We start from the raw sequence: 21,183 nt of genomic DNA, 5'->3' as shown, positions 1-21,183 counted from the left end.
CGTGTGCCCCTTTGCTGTGCCTTACTGCCTCGCCGCCGGCCTCGCGGCCGCCTTGCTTCTCCCCTTGTGTTTTTTCTCCTCTGTTTTACCCGTCACTTGTGCTTGCATTTTTCTTGGTATTTTTGTGCTGTCCGTCATTTGTGCTTGTATTTTTCTAGGTATTTTTGTGCTGTGCTAAACGTTTCTTCCTCCTGTTCTCTCGTTTTGTTTCCCCCCCCATCTGGGCCTGTTGTACTGTAATTAAGTGTTTACTCGGTTCCTTCCTGTTTCCCCGCCTACCTCGCCGCTCTCCCTCCCCGCTTCCCGCCACCGCCATTTGCCCCGCCCCTTTCTCTTCTGTACCCTCCCCGCTCCCGCCTCCCAGCTGCTCCGCCCACCCGCGCACTTGGCCTTATATGGCGACCGTGCGACGCAGGTGAGTGTGACCCACTTGTGGGACACCCCCGCGCCGCACGGCCACCAGCTGCTGCGTGTGCCCCTTTGCTGTGCCTTACTGCCTCGCCGCCGGCCTCGCGGCCGCCTTGGTTCTCCCCTTGTGTTTTTTCTCCTCTGTTTTACCCGTCACTTGTGCTTGTATTTTTCTTGGTATTTTTGTGCTGTCCGTCATTTGTGCTTGTATTTTTCTAGGTATTTTTGTGCTGTGCTAAACGTTTCTTCCTCCTGTTCTCTCGTTTTGTTTCCCCCCCATCTGGGCCTGTTGTACTGTAATTAAGTGTTTACTTGGTTCCTTCCTGTTTCCCCGCCTACCTCGCCGCTCTCCCTCCCCGCTTCCCGCCACTGCCATTTGCCCCGCCCCTTTCTCTTCTGTACCCTCCCCGCTCCCGCCTCCCAGCTGCTCCGCCCACCCGCGCACTTGGCCTTATATGGCGACCGTGCGACGCAGGTGAGTGTGACCCACTTGTGGGACACCCCCGCGCCGCACGGCCACCAGCTGCTGCGTGTGCCCCTTTGCTGTGCCTTACTGCCTCGCCGCCGGCCTCGCGGCCGCCTTGCTTCTCCCCTTGTGTTTTTTCTCCTCTGTTTTACCCGTCACTTGTGCTTGTATTTTTCTTGGTATTTTTGTGCTGTCCGTCATTTGTGCTTGTATTTTTCTAGGTATTTTTGTGCTGTGCTAAACGTTTCTTCCTCCTGTTCTCTCGTTTTGTTTCCCCCCCATCTGGGCCTGTTGTACTGTAATTAAGTGTTTACTCGGTTCCTTCCTGTTTCCCCGCCTCCCTCGCCGCTCTCCCTCCCCGCTTCCCGCCACCGCCATTTGCCCCGCCCCTTTCTCTTCTGTACCCTCTCCGCTCCCGCCTCCCAGCTGCTCCGCCCACCCGCGCACTTGGCCTTATATGGCGACCGTGCGACGCAGGTGAGTGTGACCCACTTGTGGGACACCCCCGCGCCGCACGGCCACCAGCTGCTGCGTGTGCCCCTTTGCTGTGCCTTACTGCCTCGCCGCCGGCCTCGCCGCCGCCTTGCTTCTCCCCTTGTGTTTTTTCTCCTCTGTTTTACCCGTCACTTGTGCTTGTATTTTTCTTGGTATTTTTGTGCTGTCCGTCATTTGTGCTTGTATTTTTCTAGGTATTTTTGTGCTGTGCTAAACGTTTCTTCCTCCTGTTCTCTCGTTTTGTTTCCCCCCCCATCTGGGCCTGTTGTACTGTAATTAAGTGTTTACTCGGTTCCTTCCTGTTTCCCCGCCTACCTCGCCGCTCTCCCTCCCCGCTTCCCGCCACCGCCATTTGCCCCGCCCCTTTCTCTTCTGTACCCTCCCCGCTCCCGCCTCCCAGCTGCTCCGCCCACCCGCGCACTTCGCCTTATATGGCGACCGTGCGAACGCGCAGCGGTCACGCGCAGCGGGTGCGCCGATTGTGCGCCGAAGGCGCGCCAAAGGTAAGCCCGTCTGCGCCCGTCCGCGCCTGGACCGCGCCCAGGGCCAGGACCCCTGGCCCACGAAGAACCCGACCGACCCGCCTGACGTACTCCGCCGCCACCCTCATCGCACTCAACACCGGCCGACTCCCAGATTGCCACCAAGCCACACCACGACGCACCCACGGACCTTTCTGTTGCCACGCCTGCAAATTCACCTGCATCCGGACCTGCCTCGCACCAGCACACGCCAAGTCGACCTCCAGCAGCACCCACCTCAAGTGCATCCTGCTCAACACCCGCTCCGTCCACAGGCACGCCGTCGAACTCTGGAACCTCCTAGACGCCACAGCACCTGACGTTGCCTTCCTCACGGAGACCTGGATGAACGCCTCTTCAGCTCCCGACATCGCCATCGCCATCCCAGAGGGCTACAAGATCGTCCGCAGGGACCGCAACGCCAACCAGATGGGAGGAGGCATCGCCATCATCCACAGGAACACCATCCGTCTCACGACCAGCACCGACAACACCCTGACCACCGCCGAACACCTGCATTTCCAGATCCACACCGACCCGAACACCACCCTCAGAGGCACCCTCATCTACCGACCCCCGGGACCACGCACACAATTCAGCGAGGACATCGCCGACTTCGTCAGCCCGCATGCCCTCCCCTCCGCCGACTACATCCTCCTGGGGGACCTCAACTTCCATCTGGAGAACAACAACGACCGCAACACCAGCACCCTGCTCGACAACCTCGCCAATCTTGGACTCAAGCAGCTGGTGTCCACCACCACCCACCTCGCCGGACACACACTCGACGCAGTCTTCTCCTCCAGCACAGACATCGACTTCAGCCACGCCACAGAGCTGCAATGGACAGACCACAGCTGCGTCCACTTCACCTTCAAGAGAACGACGACCCACCACCACCAGCAACAGGCCGCCCGCAGAAGCTGGAACAAGATCACAGCAGACCAGCTCGCCACCTCCCTGAGCCAGCACCCTCCTGCCAGCTCAGCGAACCCCAGCCAGGCCGCCGACAACCTCACGAAGTGGATCAGCACCTGCGCGGACGAGCTCGCCCCGATGAGGACCCCGCCCAGCAGACCCGGCAGCAAGAAAGCCCCGTGGTTCACCGACGAACTCAAGAGCTCCAAGAAGAACTGCCGAGCCCTCGAGAAAGTCTGGAGAAGGGATCCTACACCGGACAACAGGACCACCTTCAAGCTGGCCACCCGGAAGCACCACCAGCTGATCCGCGCCGCCAAGAAAACTGCATTCAAGGACCGGCTGGACAACAACGCACACAACTGCAAGGAACTCTTCAACATCGTGAAAGAGCTATCCAACCCCAGCGCAGGAAACAACGACATCACCCCATCGCAAGACCTCTGCAACTCCCTCGCTTCATACTTCCACAACAAAATCACGGACATACACAACAGCTTCAACAACCAACCAACGCACACCAAGACCGAACAACCACCCCCCACCACCACCCTCCACGCCTGGACCCCGATCAGCACCGAAGACACCATCCGTACGATGAACTCCATCCACTCCGGATCACCGACCGACCCCTGCCCTCACCACGTCTTCAACAAGGCCGACGCCGTCATCGCACCCCACCTGCGAGACATCATCAACACATCCTTCGACACCGCCACCTTCCCTGAGAGCTGGAAGCACGCCGAACTCAGCGCTCTACTCAAGAAACCCACAGCGGACCCCACCGAACTCAAGAATTACCGGCCCATCTCGCTCCTCCCGTTTCCCGCCAAAGTCATCGAGAAGACCGTCAACAAGCAGATGGCCGCCTTCCTCGAGACGAATGGATCCCTCGACCCCTCACAGTCCGGCTTCCGAGCCAATCACAGCACCGAGACCGCCCTCCTCGCCGCCACCGATGACCTCCGAGCCCTGATGGACAACGGAGAAACAGCGGCCCTCATCCTCCTAGACCTCTCCGCGGCATTAGACACTGTCTGCCACCGCACCCTAGTACAGCGCCTCAGCAACGTCGGAATCCAGGACAAGGCGCTGGAATGGATCATCTCCTTCCTCGACGGCAGAACACAGAGAGTCCGCCTACCACCGTACAAGTCAGAGGCCTCCGAAGTCATCTGCGGCGTCCCTCAAGGATCCTCGCTGAGCCCCACCCTCTTCAACGTCTACATGAGCCCCCTCGCGGCCATCGCACGCCAACACAACCTCAGCATAATCTCCTACGCCGACGACACCCAGCTGATCCTCTCCCTGACCAACGACCCCGCCGCCGCCAGAGCCAACCTGCACGAAGGGATGAAAGAAGTAGCCGAGTGGATGACGACCAGCCGCCTGAAACTGAACTCTGACAAGACGGAGGTCCTCATCCTGGGCTCTTCACCCTCCGCCTGGGACGACTCCTGGTGGCCTCCCGCCCTGGGCACCGCACCCAAACCGACAGACCATGCACGCAACCTGGGCTTCATCCTGGACTCCTCCCTATCCATGACCAGACAAGCCAACAACGTCTCCTCGGCTTGCTTCAACATCCTACGCATGCTACGGAAGATCTTCTGGTGGATCCCCACCGAGACCAGGAAGACCGTCACCCAGGCCCTCGTCACCAGCCGACTGGACTACGGCAACGCCCTCTACGCCGGTACCACCGCCAAGCTCCAGAAGAGACTCCAGCGGATCCAGAACGCCTCAGCCAGACTCATCCTCGACATCCCACGAACCAGCCACATCTCCGGACATCTGAGAGACCTTCACTGGCTCCCCGTCAACAAAAGAATCACCTTCCGCCTCCTCGCCCACGCACACAAAGCCCTACACGACCAAGGCCCGAGCTACCTCAACAGCCGGATCAACTTCTACGCTCCCAAACGCCACCTCCGATCAGCCAACCACGCCCTCGCCGCCGTCCCCCGCATCCGAAGAGCGACTACAGGAGGAAGGTCCTTCTCCTACCTGGCCGCCAAGACCTGGAACTCCCTCCCGACCGACCTGCGCCTGACCCGAGACCACCTCTCCTTCAGGAAGAAGCTGAAGACCTGGCTGTTCGAGCAGTAGCGGCACCCCCCCTCCCCCAGCGCCTTGAGACCCTACGGGTATGTAGCGCGCTATATAAATGTCATTGATTGATTGATTGATTGAACACCTTATTAGATTCAGAACCACTCCGACGGTCCCTGATGTATCCATAAGTCAATTTGTGAATGACTCGCGCAAATGAGGTGAATGCGGTCACCCTGAAGGCGTAGCAGAAAGGAAATTGCCAAATTCTAGAGCATGCTCTTTTGACATCACAATTAGAATTCCCCACAGATAAATGGCATTGGTGACCAAATTAAATCCCAGAGATATTCCACCCTTATCCCGCTTGGAATGGAGTAATGATGGGCTTTAAAGTAAGTCGTAGTTTCTTGGAAAAAACGACTTCCTGTATACGATTTAGAGTCGAATCATACAGTTGCATACCAGATACTGGGTGGAACTTCTTGGATTAAAATGTGAAAACTGTCCTCGGGCACCCCGAAAGGGTTGAAACCCGTACTGTAGAGAATCGAAGGCGCGGTATTGTCTGGTCAATTTGATGGCCCAGAAGTAACACCTATAAAAAAGGTACGGCCATTATCTCAGTTTGAACTTGTGGGCGAGGAACCAAGGGTTCTTCCAACCCCAACTCCGCAACACAATACTGCAAAACTTGGAGATGTAATGTGCACTGCACGGTGTCTTGTTGATGATTATCTTTTTCCATCCTTTTTGTTAAAAATTCTAGAAGCGTCAGTTTAGGGGTATTGAAGGATACGCACATTCTGTGCCCCTATGTCAAAATTGATCCTGTCTAGAGAGCTAAAAGATTGCCAGAGAGACACCAGCGCCGAGCTTTTGGCTTAAGCAGAGCTCAAAATCTCTGCCAATACAATATTTAAAGAGAAAAAAACCTTCCGTCTCTATCCTGGTGACAAGGGCTTGACGAAAGCGCGGCACCGTTCCTTACATGAGGAGGGTAAATCCGTCAACATCCGCCGGAGGATAGAATAATAAAGATTCATGCAAGATCTCGTCAAAGGACAGGACATGGCATCCCCAAAGAAACCAAGGCTAAGAGTCTGGTTAAGTCTTAAGCCATTCTAAGAAAATATGGCGTCGAGTAAAAAGACATCACTCCATCCGGAGGATCTTGCTGAAAGGAGGCTACGACTAATAAGTAGGCTAAAGGAACACTGTACATAAGCCCAACTGGATCAAGCGTCGACGAACCTGACCATGGACTGGGTCCAGCATCAGAGAGGTCAACAAAAGAAAATGACCCTCAGTGTCCGCATAGGAAAATTGTTTCAGACTTAAACTACTATGGAGGTGACCGCTGACGCTGTCAGTCTATAAACCCTCCGTAGACGTACTTTTTGTCGTCAACGAAACTGACCCTTAACTTGGCCAACATTCCACAATAAAACTCACCATCACGGAGGATGATTGATGAATCGAGTATCTTGTCGACTTAGAATGTCGTCGACGAGCCTGCTAGTGACTAAGCTGAACTGTCGTCAATGGGCCAACTGTTTACGGACCTAAAGCCTGCGTGCCAACTGCCGATGTGCCCACTGTTAATGGCCCCAACTGCACTGTGTATAGGCCCACTGGTGACAGCCTAGAGATGCCGGGCCCACTGCCAATGGCCAACTGCCGATGGATCACATGTCAGAAAAGGGCCACTGTCAGTGGCCCACTGGTATTGAGCCAACCGTCGTCAAAGCTTTCAGTTAACTCTGTCAGCTGAATAGGCTCTCGAACGCCGACGAGACTTTTCACCGTCGACGAGGCACCTCCCCATTGACGAGGCTCCTCACCGTCGATGATTGCTCTTCAGCGTCGACGAGGTACACCCTGTCCCGTCGACGAGGTACCCCACCGTCGACGAGGCTCCTCACCGTCGACGGTTGCTTTCCAGCGTTGGCGAGAGACACTCTTCACCTTCGACGAGGCTCACCGTCGACGGGCTCACCGTCGACGAGGCTCACCATCAACGCGGTCGCCGTCGACGGAGCTCCGTCGACGGAGCTCCCTCGTCGTCGACGAGGCCCCCTCGTCGTCGACGATGCTTCCCGTCGACGACGCCACCATCACCATTGACGTGGCTTGTCGTCGACGAAGCCCCTTCGTCGACGACGATGCTTTCCGTCGACGACGCCACCATCACCATCGACGTGGCTTGTCGTCGACGCGGCGAAACTCGTCGTCGACGAGGCTCATCATAGACGAGGTAAATTTGCACTTGGTTATAAGGCTGTTGGTCGACGAAGCTCTTTGTCGGCTGCGCAGCTCCCTGCGACTTACAACCAGTGGATAAGAGGGCACTGTCAACAGGATCCTGTAGCCCTGTGACACCGTAGAGCACCAGTGACGGCAGAGATTGCCGTCGTAGAATACCAAGAGCGTCTTGTCAACAATCTGGCACGTTCTCAGAAGAAAAGTGCACAGAACGAGTCTAAACGCCTGAGAGAAAATCTCGTGGGCGTAGATGTGGGAGGCAGACTCAGAGTAGGTCAATGACCCTTCTTTGAAGCAACCTCAGCTTGGAGAAGTGAAGCCAAAAACATCAGTGCAACATAAAGGCGCCATATAAATAAAGAAAATCCTCCCACATCAGAAGGGGGTAGCCAAATCACAAGAACATCCCCTTCTTATCCTACCATGTCAGCGACAGGCAGTCAAAATGATCCATGTATTCGTGAAGATAACCTGAAACGGTCTCAGCTTTCCACCAGTGACACAGGGTCAACAAATAGACTTCATGTGAGAAAAACATCACAAAAGTTAAAATATATATGAAATAAATAAAGAAACTGAGCAGAGCTCAGGGAGACTCCCTGCACACGACGTGCGGTAAAAAATCTGACAGCCTGAGCCTCTGGGGGGAACCTTCTAGTGGGTGCTGTCGCCCGATTGGCTGCAGTTTGGGCTATACAAAATGACAGGGATAGTCACTAATGTGGAAGTTTTTTCTACTGTAGCTTTGGCTACTTTACTTCCTGGTTTGTTTTTTATTGGTATTTACTATGTATTTATAGCATATTATTGCTTTTTTATATACCGTGGGACTCCCACTCCGACGACGGGGAATGATTCAGGCATGTGAATCTATGAAAGACACCCCTAATACTGGAGAAGTCCTCATACCTCACATGCCTCCGAAAGATACCTAGCTGTAAAATCCACCCCACAGAGCCTGGTGCTACAGCTCATGTAAGCAGTGGCCATTAGATGTCTTACACTTCTCGCCAGACCTGTCTGGGCGGTTCTTGAATCCAGCTTACTCCTGTCTCCAGAAGATCAACGAAAGATTCTCTTTTTCCATGTCATGCTTGGCCTGGTTCCACTGAGACCACTTTTGTTACATAAGGAGCAAGCACAGCACCTTCTACAGCAGTCTGATATGACGTGGGTAAGGGGTTGTGCTTTCAGGAAGCCAACTGTGCTAGACGTCTTTGATGTCTGGCAGCTGGTCAGCGACACCCAAGATGATGAGGCTTCAGCAGCAGGAAGTATGGCTGAGCCACAGTAGGCACGTCCAGACGAAAAGAACCAGGTCATATGCTCATAGCTCGAAAACTTTAGACTAAGTCATGAAACAAATAAACAGAGGGCAAGCAGATCCTATTTCAGTATTACTTCTGGGTGAACTTTTAGTAGGTTTCTCTTCTCTTAAGGTTTTCATTTTTCCATTCCTTACCCATTTAAAGCCAGGATAATTTCCCTACATTTCTCAGGTAGTTGCTAAATGATAAATCATTTTAATTTGTCATTAATGGTTTTAACTGCTCATCAAGTATTAGCCTTGGGTAAATATTCCCTTTATTGTTAGATGCAGGGTACCAAACTTTTAAAACCTCATCCCACGTCTTTGACAGAGATGAGAAATCTAACCCAAAGTCTCCATCAGTGGCATCTTTAGTCTGTTCTAATCCAAATTCAGCATAAAAACGGGCTCAGCCCTAGACCCCTGTCCTCCTAAGATCTTTCCCCAGTCATTGATTTGATTAGTGAAGTCATTACGCAAGTCTGTAACGGGATGTTTAAATCAGGGGTCTTCCCGGACGGTCTAAAGAACACGCTATTAAAACCACTTCTTAAAAAGCCCGGTCTAGATATGAACATGCTGAAAAATTATAGACCCATTGACAGCTTGCCTTTTTTAGCCAAAGTGGCTGAGAGAGTAATGAATGATCAACTGTCAGAGTATATTGAACAAAATACATTACTCGACGACTCTCAGTTTGGGTTTCGGAAAATGCACGGGACCGAGACCGCGCTTATTAAAGCCGCTGATGATATCAGAACTATCAGAGACCAGGGGGGTACGGCGGTACTGGTCCTGTTGGATTTGTCTGCGGCCTTCGACACGGTCAATCACTCCATCTTGATTGACCGTGTCGGAGAGTTGGGCATCCATTCTAGGGCCAGGGCCTTGCTTGCCTCCTTTCTGTCGGGTAGAACTCAGGCCGTAGCACTGGGACCTTTTAAATCGGCTGATTTGGCTTTACCCTGTGGGGTTCCTCAAGGCTCATCCCTAAGTCCGACACTTTTCAACATCTATGTGTCGGACTTAGCTAGGGTTATTAAAAACTACCGGATGAGCCTTACCACATATGCCGATGACACCCAGTTGGTGCTAGCCATCAATAATGATGGAGAAAAGGTGGCGGCTCGGTTTCAAGAAGGCATGTTGGCAATCAAGGAGTGGATGGCCAGTAATTGCTTAAGGCTCAATTCATAGAAGACCGAGGTGATTATTTTCGGGAAATTGTCACCTATGTGGTCATCAGTCTGGTGGACCCCATCACTCGGAGCTTTACCAACCCCCGTTCTGAAGGTCAGGAATCTGGGGGTAATCTTTGATGAAAAATTGAATTTTGTTAATCATGCCAATCAGACAGCGTCCTCAGCATTCCATAAACTCAGACTTTTAAGGAAAATTATACCATTTCTTCCAGAAAGTGCTGGGAAAACGGTGGTGAGTTCATTGGTACTTTCATCCCTGGATTACTGTAATGGCTTATTTGCAAATGCTCAATCTCGGGTGGTTGCCAAATTACAACTGATCCAGAATGCAGCGGCAAGACTGCTATCTGGGACCCCCAAATTCAAACCGATTAAGCAAGTAATCAGGATTTATCATTGGTTAACGGTCAAAAATCGGATCAGATTTAAAACTTTATGCCTTACCTTCAAAGCTCTTCATCGTCTTGGGCCGGAGTTTCTCAAACAGAAGCTCATTCTCTATCGCCCTACCAGACAATTAAGATCCATAAACTCACACCAATTAGTGGTGCCACGGACAAGGACTGTTACCTGGGGAGACAGATGTTTTACGAACACTGCAGCCAGACTTTGGAATACCCTTCCGCTGGTGATTAGATCTACCCCTTCACTGTTTCAATTCAGAAAACTGTTGAAGACTTGGTTGTTTGACCAGTAATCTTCCTCTCTACTTCGCTACTTTTTGGATTTCGACACTGTTCCTACTGAGACAATAAGTTGAGCTATAGCGCCAAGACACCTACGGGTATACGTCGCGCTTTACAAATCTTAAAAATAAATAAATAAATGTGCTTTATCCGATATCCCCAATATCAAGGTGAGGTTCTTAAACTGTTAAATTACAACAGCAATGTTCACTGGTGCACCCTATATTTTTAACTGTAATAACTATAATGGCATTCAAACTACAAACCCCGCCTCCATTTGCAATTTCCGTTTCCATGATATATTGCAAAAAGGGCAAACATAAGGGTTCTTATGAACCTTTAAAAGGTAGAAACGCTTTATAATTAGTGCTAGAGGAACACTTCATCATGGGATCTTTCAAAGACTCACATTTGTTGAGTGGAAGAACAAGGACTAGTTGCCAGTACTCACAAAGGGAGGAAGGCTGAAAGGGGTCCCCTTGAGAGGGACGGTGACTCTTGTTTGTGGTGCTACAGGCAGGTTGTATTGCCTGAATGTCAATGATCTGCAAATGTAAAAACATAAATGTCCTTCTGGCAGCCAATGTGCAAAAGGCTCCAAGAAGTGTGAGAGGCGTGTATGTATGTGATGATGGGAGTGAGATCTCAGGGTAAGGAATGGTAAAGTTGCCTACCTTTAATCCAACTTCTACTTAATACAATTTCAATTAAAATCATAAGCAGTAAATAGTTCCACCCACGTGCAGGATCCCAAATCACTTTAAAAATGAAAATATACCAATCGGGCTTTATGCCAGGGCGCAACACAGCCCTCAACCTCCGGAGAGTGCACAATGTGATGGCCCGGAGTCCATATATTGAAGAAGACGCAGCCATACTGTCCCTTGACGCATCAATGGCGCTTGACTCCATAGAATGGCCATATTTATTTGAGGTGCTACGGAGGACCGGGCTTGGCCCCAAATATGTGGCCTGGGTCAGGCTCCTCTATACTGGGGTGCTGGGCCAAGTGAGGGTTAATGGCTTTACCTCCCGGACATTTGAACTTCGTAGAGGAACGAGACAGGGATGCCCACTGTCCCCACTGGTCTTTGCCCTGGTACTGGAGCCACTCGCAGCCTGGGTGCGGGGGGATGTGATGGTTCGTGGCCTATGCTGGGCAGATGATGTGGAGGACCGCATATCGCTCTATGGGGACGATATCCTGCTCTATCTGGCCTCCCCCTATAGATCTATAAATGTGGTCCTGGATATATTCACAAATTTTGGTAAATACTCAGGATACACAATTAATTGGCACAAATCAGTTCTGTTCATACTGAAAGGAGACGTACCGCGGCTCCCGCACCGATGCGTGATAACGATAGTAATGGAAGGATTTCGATATCTGGGGATTTTTATCGCCTCAGACCCAACCTGCTTTTACGACTTGAATTTAGCCCCACCTCTTGCCAGGCTGGGGGCAGATGTGAAACACTGGAGGACCCTGCCCTTGACGCTGGTGGGGAGGGCGGCACTTTTCAAAATGCTGGCCCTTCCGCGTTTTCTCTATGTCTTACAAAATTGCCCCCACAAAGTCCCAGACTCGTATTTTAGAGCTATCGAGAGTGAGTTAACCATACTGTTATGGGGCGGTAAGGCCCCCAGAATCGCAAAACAAAAATTGACAAGAAGCTGGTACGACGGGGGCATCGCCCTCCCGGATCTACAGAGGTATTATAGGGCGGCGCAGCTGGTGACTGTCAACCGCTGGCTGTATCATCCCCCAGATGACCCAGCATATTCCCTCGACAGATACCAAACTGAACGGTCTGGATATCTGGGGGCTCTGTACACGACAGACAGGAAAAACAAGGTTAAATTCTTTGAACCGACCAAACACACACTTGAAATTTGGCGCCTGGTTACCTCTCGAATGGGATAGGCACGAAATCTCTCATTGGCCACGCCGTTATGGTTCGCTCAGCGGCTGGGGAGACTAGGCTATCAGCCTGGATTCGACAAATGGGACCTAATTGGGCTATCAAAAGAGGGGGACCTGATTAAAAAGGGGACTTTACTGACTTTTAATGAACTGCGGATGAAGTATCAGATGGCACAAAGTGAAATATATAGATATCTACAGATCAGACATGCGCTGTATGCGGCTTTCCCGTCTTTTATAGATATACCGGAAGCGTCGCCCCTGGAAGATCATTTGTTGGACGGGCCTCTGGCCTCAAAGGCAATATCCCTAACCTACAAGAAGAATTAGTTACTTACCTGTAATCCTAGTTCTCTTCCAGGGGTATACTCATTAAAGTCATAAGCACTGAATAATCTCCGCCCATGAGCGGGAACCCGGGAAAAAGAACTGGGTTCCCGCTCATGGGCGGAGATTATTTAGTGCTTATGTCTATTAATGACTATCCCCTGGAAGAGAAGGATTAGTTACTTACCTGTAATCATAGTTCTCTTCCAGGGGTATACTCATTAAAGTCATAAGCACTGAATAATCTCCGCCCATGAGCGGGAACCCAGTTCTTTTTTCAGTGTTCCCGCTCATGGGCGGAGATTATTCAGTGCTTATGACTATTAATGAGTATCCCCTGGAAGAGAAGCTGAGTAACAACCTCCCAGACGCCTTCTCGAGGCTTAGGGAGAAGTGGCAGGATGACGTAGGCCCTATAGAAGATGACGATTGACAATCGGCACTGATGTCCCCGCGTGAGGCAGCTATTACCCAGAGATTTCGCCTAATCCAACTTAGAATACTCCACCGATCATATATTACAGGATTAGTACTGACTAAGATGGGATCCAGACCTGATGAGTTTGGGGATGTGGGCAACAGGCCACGTTCTATCATACACTATGGTCCTGCCCCATGGTACGCCACATTTGGGAGGGAGCAGCGTCGCAGATGCATACAGCCCTAGAGAAGGATGTAACACTTACACCACTGCTGGGGTTGTTGAACATCTGGGGCGCTGCTGACCTGACAGAAGTTGAAAGGCAATTTACAACGCTGGGTTACACATTGGTTAAGAGAGAAGTGGTCAGGGGTTGGGCGGATAGGCACCCGCCAAGGGTCTCCCTATGGGCCAAGGAAATGGATAGATGTATGGTGCAGAGACAGAGGTTTATAAAACTCGGGGTGCCCTAAAAAATGGGATAAGAAGTGGTCACGGTGGAACGAACATAGAGGTACTTTATGTGTGTCACCCACTACTGAAATGGAAATGCGAAGACAAGAGAGACTAGTAGGAGATATGTAATAAATAATTCTTGATTACTGTTTTTATCTGTAACACCTTGATGAAAATATGTAATGTGTCATTCATTCATGTAACGTATTATTGTGATCATAATCAATTAACAAAGTTTAAAAAAATATATATATATACATACACTTTTTCTAGAAAAGCCAACAAAAGAAAAAAGCAATGTTGACAGTCTATTGAAGCCTATTTTGGTCACGTGATATTTTGTAAACAGTGGGGTTGCCACATATATTTTCATCTTATTGATCACATGCCAGTGATGTTAACACAATGGCACAGATCAGACTTGGGTCTGACCAATCCAAGGTCGTGTTGGACACAAAAGGCTGTTCATTTATAGTTAGTGGTGTGGGCTTGAAGTTCAATGTCTATGCACTGAATATTGATCTACTTGGCTTTCATGAAGATTTCACCGACTCTTTGTGGATACAGGCATGTGAGTTTAACACTACATTACCAATACTTTTTTTTTATAAACAATTTTATTGATTTTATACAAACAAATAGAAACATGACACATTCGATCAGTGTTTCACGACATCACAGAAGACATTGAAATTTATCGGGTACAGATAAGTGTCTCGTTCTATGTCTATGGCGCAAGAATTAACATTTGCATACATCGGTGGGTATCCCTGTAATTTAGTCTACCTGGTCGGTCCATTTGCCCTACACCCTGTGGTATTTAGTAGGACATCCCCACCAGGTCTGTCGCTCCCCCTCCGCACAGCAGCTTGTGTGTCTCCCTGCCCCAGCTGCCGCTGCTGAGGAAGTTCGAGGCCCTCCACCACCCGCAGGCCACCTCCTGCGCCTCATCCCTGGTGGCCAGTGGTGCGCCGAAGGTAGGTTTGTTCATCCTCCGCTTTCTGTTCTTAGCTGCCCCTGTATTTCCATATTCTGTATTTTGCCTATGTGTCACTCGTTTTTCCCGTAATTCTGTGCCCTTGTTGCCTTCTGTGCCACTCGTTTTTCTCTCGTTTTTGTGCCCCCTTTGCCTTCTGTTCCACTCGTTTTTTGTGCTCGTCTGCCTTCTGTGCCACTCGTTTTCCTTCGTTTTTGTGCCCCTTTTGCCTTCTGTTCCACTCGTTTTTTGTGCCCCTCTGCCTTCTGTGCCACTTGTTTTCCCCTCGTTTTTGTGCCCCCTTTGCCTTCTGTTCTACTCGTTTTTGTGCCCTTCTGCCCTCTGTTCCACTCGTTTTTTTGTGCCCTCTGTGCCACTCGTTTTTCCCTCGTTTTTGTGCCCCTTTTGCCTTCTGTTCCACTCGTTTTTTGTGCTCGTCTGCCTCCTGTGCCACTCGTTTTTCCCTCGTTTTTGTGCCCCTTTTGCCTTCGGTTCCACTCGTTTTTTGTGCCCTTCTGCCCTGTGTTCCACTCTTTTTTTGTGCCCTTCTGCCCTCTGTGCCACTCGTTTTTCCCTCGTTTCTATGCCCTTTTTACCTTCAGTTCCACTCGTTTTTTGTGCCCTTTTGCCTTCTGTGCCACTTGTCTTTCCCTCGATTTTGTGCCCCTTTTTCCTTCTATTTCCTTTCTTGTCCCTCACCGCCTCGCCGCTGCGTCCCCTGCGGCCCCGCCCCCCAAGACTGCCCACTGCCCATTCGCTGCCCCAGCCTCCCGCCTGCTTCTCCCTCCCTCCTCCCAGCTGCTCCTCCCTCCCCATATATACCGGCCGCGCCGCTGGCAGCGCCTAAGGCAAGCCCATCTGCGCCCGTCCGTGCCTGGACCGCACCCAGCGCCAGAACCCCTGGCCCCTGCACCGGCAACGACGACCGCTACCACTACGACGCCAGCACTCTGCACGCTCTCAACTCCGGATGGAGCCACACCTGCTTAAAGGCCACCCCGAAGCTCACACACGGCCCCTTCACCTGCCAGAACCGACGAACCACCCGCTAAGAAAGTCCCTAACCACCTCCGATGCATACTACTGAACACCCACTCTGCACGCAAGCATACCGTTGAGCTCTGGGATCTGCTCGACACAACATCCCCGGATGTCGCCTTCCTGACAGAGACCTGGTTTAACGACTCCTCCGCACCCGACAACGCCCTAGCCATCCCAGACGGCTACAAGATCACCCGAAGAGACCGCACCAACGGAGTCGGAGGAGGAATCGCCATCGTCCACAAGAACAGCATCAGGGTCTCGACTAGCACCGACGCCGCCCTCAGCACAGCCGAACACATGCATTTCCAGATCCACACCGACCCTAACTCCACCCAGTGAGGCACCCTCGTCTACCGACCCCCCCCGGACCCCGCCCCCAGTTCAGGGACTCCATCGCCGACTTGATCAGCACGCACGCCCTGACCTCCACCGACTACATCCTCCTCGGAGACCTGAACTTTCACCTTGAGAACAACAACGACAACAACTCCTGATCGATAACCTCGCCAAGCTCGGACTGAAGCAACTAGTCGCAACGCCCACCCACTCCTGCGGCCACACGCTTGACCCCGTCTTCTCCTCAAGCCCGCACGTCTCTGTCAGCCACACCACCGAACACCTCTGGACCGACCACCGCTGCATCCACTTCACCTTCCAGAAACCCACCACACACCACCACACCCAACAGATCCCTCACCGCTGCTGGATCAAAATCACAGAAGACCAACTACACGCAAAACTCACTCTCAGCCCACCCACCGAACCCTCCAACACCAACGACGCGACCACAGCCTCAGACACTGGATCGAGGACTGCCCTAACACCCTCATCCTGCTGAAGAAACCCCCCCACAGAGACGCCAGCAAGAGGGCCAGCTGGTTCACCCCAGAACTCCTAACCTTCAAGCAAGCCTGCCGGAAACTAGAGAAGAAATGGCACGGTGAACAAACTCCGGACAGCCATGCAGCACACAAGGACGCCATCCGCAACCACCACCACCTCATCAGGGCGCCCAAGAGGACCTCCTTCAAAGACCGCCTCGACAACAACGCACACAATAGCAAGGAGCTCTTCAACATCGTGAAGAAACTCTCCAACCCCAGCTCCAACACCAACGACATCCCACCGTCGAAAGACCTGTGCGACTCCCTCACCACCTTCTTCCACCGCAAGATAGCAGAAATCCACGACAGCTTCAACACCCAGACAGCCCCAACAGATAGAAACACAACAGACCCGCCGCACACCATTGACCACGACCCCCTGCTAGCCTGGCCTAGCGTGAGCATCGATGACAACATAAAGACCATGCGCACAATCCAATTCGGCTCTCCGTCAGACCCATTTCCACACCACGTCTTCAACAGAGCAAGCAGCTCCATCGCACCCCACCTGTGCAACGTCATCAATCTCTCCCTCGAGACCGCGACCTTCCCAGAGACCTGGAAACACGCCGAGATCAACGCCCTACTCAAAAAACCTAAGGCAGACCCTAGAGACCTCAAGAACTTCTGGCCCATCTCTCTGCTCCCGTTCCTGGCCAAGGTCATCGAGAAAACCGTCACTATACAGCTAACCCGATACCTCGAAGAAAACAGAATCCTGGACCCTTCCCAGTCAGGGTTCCGCAGCAACCACAGCACCAAGACTGCCCTCATCGCCGCCACCGACGACATCAGGACCCTGCTGGACAACGGCAAGACCGCAGCACTCATACTCCTAGACCTCTCTGCCGCCTTCAACACCGTCTGCCACCGCACACTACAGGGATCCGAGACAAGGCTCTGGATTGGACCACCTTCTTCCTCTCCGGCAGAACTCAGAGCGTCCGCCTCCCCCCATTCCGGTCCAAAGCCTCCAAGATCATCTGTGGCGTACCCCAGGGATCCTCCCTCAGCCCGACGCTGTTCAATATTTACATGGCCCCGCTCGCACACATAGCCTGACAGCATGACCTCAACATAATCTCCTACGCTGACGACACTCAGCTGATCCTCTCCCTCACCAAGGACCCCATCACCGCCAAAGCCAACCTCCACGAAGGAACGAAGTCCGTCGTCTACTGGATGAAGACCAGCTGTCTGAAGCTGAACTCAGACAAGACGGAGGTCCTCATCCTCGGCTCCAACCCTTCAGCCTGGGATGACTCCTGGTGGCCGACGGCACTGGGGGCGGCCCCGAAATCCACCGACCACACACGCAACCTGGGAATCATCCTCGACTCAACGCTCTCAATGACCAACAAGTCAACGGCATCTCCTCCTCCTGCTTCAACACCCTCTGCATGCTCCACAGGATCTACAGATGGATCCCGACAGATACAAGAAAGACAGTCACCCAGGCCCTCGTCAGCAGCAGACTCGACTACGGAAACACCATCTATGCGGGAGCCCCGACCAAGCTCATCAAACGACTATAAAGCATCCAAAGCGCCTCGGCACGACTGATCCTCAACGTACCATGCCACGGCCACATCACCCCCCACCTGAGAAACCTGCACTGGCTCCCTGTCAACAAGAGGATATCCTTCAAGCTCCTCACCCACGCACACAAGGTACTCCACAAGACCGGCACAGCCTACCTCAACAGACGGCTCTCCTTCTACATCCCCAACCGCTAGCTCCGCTCCGCCGACCTCTCACTCGCCACCGTCCCGCGCATCCGAAGAACAACCACCGGGGGAGATCCTTCTCCCACCTCGCCGCCAAGACATGGAACACCCTCCCACTGAGCCTACGACAGACCCAAGACCTGCTGACCTTCAGGAGGATACTCGAGACCTGGCTGTTCGATCAGTAGCGCCCCCCTCCACCCCCCAGCGCCTTGAGATCCTCGCGGGTATGTAGTGTGCTTTACAAATGATTGATTGATTGATTGATCCCCGAGCTTCAAATAGGGTTTTTTCCTGTGAGGTGCACCAATCCACACCCTGGCGCCATTTGGATACACTTGGGGGGTTAGGCTGAGCCCATGCCACGGCAATATCACACTTGGCCACTGTGATGGCTGTCCCCAGGAAAAGTCTGTCAGATCGGGACCCTTCTAGGCCATCCAGTACTCCTAAAATGTTTGTTCAGTTCGTTGAGCGCTTCAAACAGGTATACTGCGGGGACAACTTTCTCTGGAGGTGATTCGCTAATATTTTGCCTGCGAGGGATCCACATTCATTGAAGCTCTAGAGAGTGTGCCACTACATGAAATATACCCCGAGAGCAAATCACCTCCAGAGAAAGTTGTCCCCGCAGTATACCTGTTTGAAGCGCTCAACGAACTGAACAAACACTTAATGTCATAGCGCTTACAGGCATTGTTTGAATCACCGACTGGTGTAATTGTTTGAATTAATCGTTAGATTTGAATTGATTGTCGTCATGTTTAAGTTTTTGAATTGTCCAATATTTTATGTGTTCATTAACATTTATTCATGAGGAATGTATAAATGAATGAAATGTGTATTTTTTTCATGTTTTAAAAAAATGAAAGGATGTTTGAAATTAAGTTGAATCAATACAACTGTGAAAGTAAAATGCAATGACGTGATGAATTGTATTTCCAAATCTGCATGAGTAACTAGCAGTTCCAAAACTGGTGGCCAGGTAATCCTTTTCGAAAAAATGAATCAGAGAAGGTAGCAGTATGGAACACGTAACATGTCATATACCAATTAAACAATATAGAGCAATGTCTGGAAAACACTGATCAGACATATTCTGCTGATGGAGCAGCAAGACCTTTACCTGGTTGAAAGAGATTGCGAAGACTGTCTGCTGAGTCTATCCACACACGTACACACGCACACAGACCCGCAGCTTGCCCATAGCAGTAACTTACCAGTTGATGATTGGTTTAGGTTCACCACGGGCACGGACAGTCATTGTCACTTTCTGACCCTCCAACACAGACTGATCCTTAAGAGTGATCTGCAGGAAACAAAGCACAAAGTGACTGCTGGTACCATAGGGATGGAATGGGAATTGATGTTAAGTATACCAAAGGCTATCCAGCATGAACTTCGCACTCACAAATACATCTTTCTGGCTGTCACGGAGAACACGCACACATATTAAAGCGATATTTTACATTTCAGGGTGTCTTTAGAAATAAAGAGTCAAGTATATACATATAAATTCCTACCTCATTTAGGCTCAATTCTGAGTGCCCAGGGTTTGCAGTCTGAAATCACTAGGTGCACAAATATCAGAACTGGTAATTATGGAGGCACTAGGCCTGGTTTTGAAAGATGTGAATGAGCACACAGTGCGGCTGCTGCAGAAACAGGGGTAGAAACTGTGGGAAGTAGCACTGGCTGGTTTCTGCCTAAGCCATATAGCAATACGGGAGAACATAAAACGCTACCACCCACAAGCAGGCCAGAGACTCCTATGTTGGGGGCGCAGTGCCTGCCAACCATCCCTCCTTCCTCACCCCACAGCTGTGATGGTGGGTACAAGTCCATTGATAGCAAAATAAGGAAACTCCAGTCCATTGGCAGAGTCTGAGGCTATTGGATTCACCTCTCTCTATCCCCTGATGCAAGAGGAGGCACAAACTCAGACAAAGTCAGAGGATGGGGCTCTTCCCCCCCCACTCGGTTAGAACACTGGGTGAGCAGAAAATGATCACGCACCCAAATCAGACAAACTCATAATGAGGAAATTAGAGCATAATCCCAAATTACAGCATTTCAAGTTTATTTTTAAGATGACATAAACCCACACCACTCTCTGAAAGATCTCTGGACGAATGGGCAACCGCATAGCTGTCGAAGGATGATACTCACCTCTCCTGAAGACTTCTTTCTTTGCATTCATATCTTTTTGAGGGATACTAAAGAACAGGGTACGAATATAAATCTAGGTTATAATACAAAAGGAAGATGTAATTTGTAGTTGGACTAAAAAAGGCACCTATTGGCAGTGTCTTAAAGGGAGTGCATAGTTAATGGGCCACAAGATTGCTGCCTAAACTCATTATGCCAAGTCCAACTCCCCTAAATTGTAAAAATTATAAACTTCCCACAGGAAAACGAACATGTGAAATTGCAGCAGCCTACACAAAAAACTAATAGGTCCACATAAACTTGATAAAAGGGAGAAACTTAATAAACAGATCAGCAGTATCATGCTACCTTACATTGATAGAGCGCCAGGATACCCTTTGGGTGACAGCCGCGCTCTATAAGTATGCTTACAAATACAAATACAAATACAAAAGATAGCACGATTATGTGGACGCAGGCTAGGGAGAACTGGCCAGGTTTATGACATTTTGGACTAACACATCTTCAATGAGAAAGAACGGCAACACACAGGTGTTAATGTGGATTCTGGAAGAACAAAAGAGAAAGTAATAAGGAAATTGGAGATGACTAAACACAAAAAAGAGTGAGCACTAGATGGTTTGTTGTTACTCTAGAGAGTGCTGCTAGCACAACCACCATCAAGCCGATCATGTATGCTACAGTCTAAATGCAAATAACAGAGAAACAAAATGTCCACAGCATAAAGCACAACACATCAGCCATTTTCAATCTGTCAAAGCTGTAAACTGTAAATACATCTGAAGTTATTCTACCTGAAATCTAACAAATGGTTCTTATAGTATGTAGTAAGTCTCTGATGTGCATCACCTGCCAATATGTTTAATCAATCCCTAAGAACAACCTTAGCCATCAACGTTCACCCGCAGCTAACTGACACCAGAAACACTCTTC

The 21,183-nt window shown here is 50.8% G+C and overlaps 1 protein-coding gene across 4 annotated transcripts in view; it reads right to left on the bottom strand.

Annotated features, from left to right (window-relative positions):
- SPEG (striated muscle enriched protein kinase) overlaps nucleotides 1-21,183 on the bottom strand; it is a 1,484,310-nt gene that overhangs the window by 822,779 nt on the left and 640,348 nt on the right. For all 4 annotated transcript variants that reach the window (XM_078679189.1, XM_078679190.1, XM_078679187.1 and 1 more), the window contains exon 8: nucleotides 19,302-19,390. In XM_078679189.1, coding sequence (XP_078535315.1) covers nucleotides 19,302-19,390 — 89 coding nt within the window. The remainder of the gene's footprint in view (nucleotides 1-19,301; nucleotides 19,391-21,183) is intronic.

The sequence above is a fragment of the Lissotriton helveticus genome, chromosome 3_1 (genome assembly GCF_964261635.1).
Source record: "Lissotriton helveticus chromosome 3_1, aLisHel1.1, whole genome shotgun sequence".
Taxonomy (NCBI): Eukaryota; Metazoa; Chordata; class Amphibia; order Caudata; family Salamandridae; genus Lissotriton; species Lissotriton helveticus.
This window is presented reverse-complemented; position numbering and strand designations above follow the sequence as displayed.